General features: G+C 38.4%; 1 protein-coding gene across 1 annotated transcript; it reads right to left on the bottom strand.

Moving 5' to 3' along the window:
* Positions 1 to 1,483: 1,483 nt before the first annotated feature.
* LOC111701016 (smad nuclear-interacting protein 1) lies at positions 1,484 to 5,257 on the bottom strand. The gene is made up of 5 exons (XM_023472124.1): positions 5,182 to 5,257; positions 4,965 to 5,045; positions 3,275 to 3,479; positions 2,308 to 2,400; positions 1,484 to 1,606 (listed from the first exon to the last, which is right to left on the bottom strand). Exons 1-5 carry the CDS (start codon positions 5,208 to 5,210, stop codon positions 1,499 to 1,501), a joined length of 516 nt encoding a protein of 171 aa, XP_023327892.1. The 5' UTR covers positions 5,211 to 5,257; the 3' UTR covers positions 1,484 to 1,498.
* Between the last annotated feature and the right edge of the window lie 836 nt (positions 5,258 to 6,093).

Raw genomic sequence — 6,093 nt, 5'->3', positions numbered from 1 at the left:
TCTAAGCGATGGAAGGGGGGGGGACGAGGGGCGCGCCCCCCAGTCTATACATAGTTTCAGACTCCCAGCCTTTATAGGGTTAAACATAAACAACAATCTAAAGGTTGAATTTAGATTCTGTCTCAAATATTGTCTAGTCCTTTGTGGTTATTGTGCTTGTATTGAAATAAACAAACAACTGAACTTGAATGGGCTCTGTACACTGTACGTGTGAGTACAGTTTGTACACTGTACAGTGAGTAAAGTGTACACAATACACCCAACTGGAGTACAGTACAACTCAGGGGCGGTTCAGAGAGGGTTTGGAGTTCAGGGGCTTATAAGCACAAAAATAACAAATAAGTTGTTGAATTAGTTCAAGAAAGATGCACCAGGAACCCCAATATCTTTATAAGCAAAAAATGTACTACAATTTCTGGGAGAAATGTAAACAAATTCAGTTTTTGATAATGCGGAGTTTGGTTTACGTTAATTTCAGAAACTTATGTATACTTGTGTTTTCAGGGGCGTGTACAACAGAGGGGGGGGGGATGCTCCAAAGGCATTAAATTGCATAACATCCTGGCCCTTGCTCCCTAGACATTAATTTACAAACCTTCCTTTTCTGGCCTAGGCTCCCTAGACATTAAATTACATACCTTTCTATCCCGGCCCATGCTCCCTAGACATTAAATTACATACCTTCCTATTTCGGCCCATGCTCCCTAGACATTAAATTACATACCTTCCTATCCCGGCCCTTGCTCCCTAGACATTAAATTACATACCTTCCTATCCCGGCCCATGCTCCCTAGACATTAAATTACATACCTTCCTATCTCGGCCCTTGTTACCAAGACATTAAATTACATACCTTCCTATCCTGGCCCATGCTCCCTAGACATTAAATTACATACCTTCCTACCCTGGCCCATGCTCCCTATAAATTAAATTACAAACCTTCCTATACCGGCCCTTGCTCTCTATAAGTTAAATTACAAACCTTCCTATCCCGGCCCTCGCTCACTAGATATCAAATTACAAACCTTCCTATCCTGGCCCATGCTCCCTAGACATTAAATTACATACCTTCCTATCCTGGCACATGCTCCCTATAAATTTAATTACAAACCTTCCTATCCCGGCCCTTGCTCCCTATACATTAAATTAATACCTTCCTATCCCGGCCCATGCTCTCTAGACATTAAATTACAAACCTTCCTTTCACGGCCCATGCTCCCTATACATTAAATTAATACCTTCCTATCCCGGCCCTTGCTCTCTAGACATTAAATTACAAACCTTCCTTTCCCGGCCCATGCTCCCTTTACATTAAATTAATACCTTTCTATCCCGGCCCTTGCTCTCTAGATATTAAATTACAAACCTTCCTATCCCGGCCCTTGCTCTCTAGATATTAAATTACATACCTTCCTATCCTGGCACATGCTCCCTATACATTTAATTAATACCTTCCTATCCCGGCCCTTGCTCTCTAGACATTAAATTACAAACCTTCCTATCCCGGCCCTTGCTCTCTAGACATTAAATTACAAACCTTCCTATCACGGCCCATTAGGAAAGCGGATTGTCTGTGTAGATGTAGAGTCGGGAGAACTTCTTCACCCTAGAATTTTTTTTTCTTACATGAGAAACAAAAAACTCTGGAATAGGAAGACGACTTTTAGACTCAAGTTATTACTTTGAATAGTCTCATGAACATTGTGCATGTGAAGTGTTAGCAGACCCATTTCACTAAATGAGTGATTTAATAAGTTACTATTACAGCTTTTAGCTTCAAGTAACAAAATAAAAACATATTACTTCAATGTCGTAGCTTCCTATTCCAGAGTTTTCTAGTTCTCACTGAATAAAACTTTAAATACTCCCAAAATCTTTTTACTACAGTATCTAGAACTTCACAACCTTAATTAGTACATCTGTTCAAACTTCTTTATTACCCCTAGCCCCCCAAACGGTTAACCCAACCCCCTACTCCCTAACCCACCTTGAAAGTGTAGAACCTTGCTCCACCCCATGCCCCCTCCTTCCTCTCCCCTGCTCACTGCATCCTTCTCCCCCTCTACTCTTTCCCTCCTGGATCCATTCCCCATGCTCCCTGCATTCTTCTCCCCCTCTACTCTTTCCCTCTTGCTTCCACTCCCCCTGCTCCCTGCATCCTTCTCCCCCTCAACTCTCTCCCTCCTCCTCCTACTCCCTCTGCTCCCTGCATCCTTCTGCCCCTCTACTCTCTCCCTCCTGCTCCCTGCATTCTTCTCCCCCTCTACTCTCTCCCTCCTGCTCCTACTCTCCATGCTCCTTTCCTACCTTGAAAACGTAGAACCTCCACCGGCGTTTAGGTTTCCTTGCTTCAGGAGGTTCAGCATACTTTACCACCACACCATTAAAGGTGTTCGTCTCCTGAAAAATAAAAATTGTTTCACAGACTGCCGTTGTAAATGAACCTTCATTTACGGTATGCTTTAATGCTGATATAAGTAGGGTAAAGTGTGTTATTTGGTTTTAGTTAAGCTTAACTTTTAAGATTTTCAGAAAAAATACCTATTACTCAATAAAGTTAAACAAAAATTGTTCTTAAAATATGTATTCTGACGTTTGAACAAATTTGATTAAAAATTGCGGTATTTGATCATATATTTAACTAAGGTTGGTTTTAAATTGCTGTATTTGGTCATATATTTAACTAAGGTTGGTTATAAATTGCTGTATTAGGTCGTATATTTAACTGCGGTTGGGTATAAATTGCTGTATTTGGTCATATATTTAACTTAGGTTGGTTATAAATTGCGGTCTTTGGTCATATATTTTACTGAGGTTGGTTATAAATTGCGGTATTTGGTCATATATTTTACTGAGGTTGGTTATAAATTGCGGTATTTGGTCATATATTTAACTGAGGTTGGGTATAAATTGCGGTATTTGGCAAGTGTTAAACTATATCATTTTACACTCGTTTAAGCTGGTACAGTCAAAATGTTTACAACAACACTATTTTTCATGACAACACTATTCCTAACAAAAAACCCAAACAAAAATCCAAACATAAATCCGACAAGAATAAACTTTATATTTTTAAAAAATATTTGATTTTAACATTTTTCCCCCATAGCACCACTAAAAGTTTAAAACCATTTCTCTGACGTAAATCTTTCTTCTTATTATTATTAAGGATCATCAAGTTTTTATGTAACTTATGAAAATTAGGGTTACGCAAAATTACATAAAAAGTCTCATTGATAAAACTCCCTTATAATACAACTGCTGAGAATTAGACCTCTGTAAGCGCACCAGAAAGACCGAGATTCACGCCTTCTTTCGGTACTTCCGGTTCGTCTTCTGGTTTGAGAGCTTCCGCCTTCATTTGATGCACTTCCGCCTTTCTGTTCCTGACTTCTTCGTGTCTCTGTTTATCTTCTCCGTGTCTGTGTCTGTCGTCCTTCCTGTGTCTCTCTTCTCGTCTTTCCTTCTTTTCCCGACTTCTACAAAAAGGAGAAAATTTAAAAAACATTTTCTTATATTGAGATGTGTGTGTGGTGAGAGGGGGGGGAAGCTTTTTCTTATGAATAAAATTTCAATTAAAATGTAAAAATCTTCTTTTCAAAATTTCCCATTTCTTCAGAAATCTGTCCTGTTTCTTGCAAGATCGTTCCTGTTTCTTGCAAGATCGTTCCTGTTCCTTGCAACATCGATCCTGTGCCTTGCTAGATCGGTCCTGTTCTTTCCAAATATTGTTCTCTGGAAAATTACCATTACCTTTCGTCTCTCGTACGCCAATTCTTACCATTTCCTTGGTCTCTCCCTACTCCTACTCCTATTCTTACCTTTTCCTTCGTCTCTCCTATTCCTATTCTTACTTTATTCTTCGTCTCTCATAACTCCTACTCCTATTCTTATCTTTTCCTTGGTCTCTCCTTACTCCTACTCCTAATCTTACCTTTTCCTTCGTCTCTTATAACTATTACTCCTAATCTCACCTTTTCCTTGATCTCTACTTACTCCTACTCCTAATCTTGCCTTTTCCTTGGTCTCCCCTTACTCCTACTCCTATTCTTACCTTTTCCTTGGTCTCTCCCAACTCCTACTCCTATTCTTACCTTTTCCTTGGTCTCTCCTTAATCCTACTCCTATTCTTACCTTTTCCTTGGTCTCTCCTTACTCCTACTCCTATTCGTACCTTTTCCTTCGTCTCTCCCTACTCCTACTCCTATTATTACCTTTTCCTTGGTCTCTCCTTACTCCTACTCCTAATCTTACCTTTTTCCTTCGTCTCTTATAACTATTACTCCTAATCTCACCTTTTCCTTGATCTCTCCTTACTCCTACTCCTAATATTACCTTTTCCTTGCTCTCTCCTTACTCCTACTCCTAATCTTACCCTTTCCTTCGTCTCTTATAACTCCTACTCCTATTCTTACCTTTTCCTTGGTCTCTCCTTACTCCTACTCCTATTCTTACCTTTTCCTTGGTCTCTCCCTACTCCTACTCCTATTCTTACCTTTTCCTTCGTCTCTCCTTAATCCTACTCCTAATCTTACCTTTTCCTTCGTCTCTTATACCTCCTACTCCTATTCTTACCTTTTCCTTGGTCTCTCCTTACTCCTAATCTTACCTTTCCCTTCGTCTCTTATACCTCCTACTCCTATTCTTACCTTTTTCCTTGGTCTCTTCTTACTCCTACTCCTAATCTTACCTTTTCCTTCGTCTCTTATACCTCCTACTCATATTCTTACCTTTTCCTTCGTCTCTCCCTACTCCTACTCCTATTCTTACCTTTTCCTTGGTCTCTCCTTACTCCTACTCCTATTCTCAACTTTTCCTTCGTCTCTCCCTACTCCTACTCTTCCCTTTTCCTTGGTCTCTCCTTACTCCTACTCCAAATCTTCCCTTTTCCTTCGTCTCTAATTACTCCTACTCCTATTCTTATTTTTTCCTTGGTCTCTCCTTACTCCTACTCCTATTCTTACCTTTTTCTTGGTCTCTCCCTACTCCTACTCCTATCTCTACTCCTATTTCTGCTATGTTCACTTTTTCGAGAATATTTCTCCCTAAATAGAAAAATAATCAATTGATAAATTCATAATTTAAACCAATCCAAGTATCAATTATGTTATACCGAAATCAAATAAGTTAAAAAACTTAATTTGATCATTCTAATAAATAAAAAAAGTTTGATTATTTTTCCTCGATTTTACTTTTGTCTCTGATCCCATATTGTCTGAAAGTCTGAAACTAAATCAAATTAAGTAAAGATAAAAATAACACTAGATGAAAACGCGTTTCTGAATTTATCCAGTTTAAAAGTACCCAAGTTTAATTTTTTCTCATTGTTTCTCCACCTTTTTGACTAATTATTACCCTGAATAATATCTAAATACCAGGTAATTTCCTGATATACAAGTTTTGGACTCCTCCCTCCCTATCAATTTTTTTACATGGATCTTATATATACGACATGGATATAATTGACCATGTGGCCGCGGTGCCCGGCTACCTAGCCTGTCCTAGCCGCGGCGATCGGCCCTCTAGCCTGTCCTAGCCGCAGCACGCGGCCCAGAAAGTGTCTTAACCTAACCTAACCCTATATACATACAAATTTTAGAAAATTGTTGAAATAGTGGTCATTTTCAAAATTGATAGGAGGGGGGAGGGGCTCCAAAACCGTATAATAGGACGGACCCAATTTCCAAATTAGGCACAGTTTAAAAAAACCATAGAAGGGAAACAAAGTTTTGAGATGGATATGGGATGGATATTGAATAAAATATAAAAAAAAATTTCAGACATAATTGCAAAAATTTTAAGTTTTCATGATTTGCTAGTATCCCAATTGAAATATTAGAAACGTATAAAAGGCAGCATCAAAAACTATGGTAGTGTAAAAAAGGATTTTTGAAACTGTACTTTAGGTTACAAATTTACAATATCTCCAAAATAGCATACATGGATTAATGCCGATTCCATTCATTTTGTTACAAAAATCAGTTTCGTATATCTGTAAATGAGTTATCTTATAATCTATTAACACTGAACAACTATCAAGACATAGAAAAGTGCCTTATTTTTCTACTTGTTTCATTTGAAAACAAAAGAATT

Source organism: Eurytemora carolleeae, unplaced genomic scaffold (genome assembly GCF_000591075.1).
Source record: "Eurytemora carolleeae unplaced genomic scaffold, Eaff_2.0 scaffold345, whole genome shotgun sequence".
NCBI lineage: Eukaryota > Metazoa > Arthropoda > Copepoda > Calanoida > Temoridae > Eurytemora > Eurytemora carolleeae.
This window is presented reverse-complemented; position numbering and strand designations above follow the sequence as displayed.

Excerpts from the sequence above, each read along its gene's own strand:
- LOC111701016 (XM_023472124.1), bottom strand. The coding sequence starts at position 5,210 with ATGGGATCAGAGACAAAAGTAAAATCGAG. Across the intron at positions 5,046-5,181 it reads GAGACAAAAGTAAAATCGAG|GGAGAAATATTCTCGAAAAA; the intron begins GAAAAATAATCA and ends TTTTCTATTTAG. Across the intron at positions 3,480-4,964 it reads AGGGAGAGACCAAGAAAAAG|AAGTCGGGAAAAGAAGGAAA; the intron begins GTAAGAATAGGA and ends TCCTTTTTGTAG.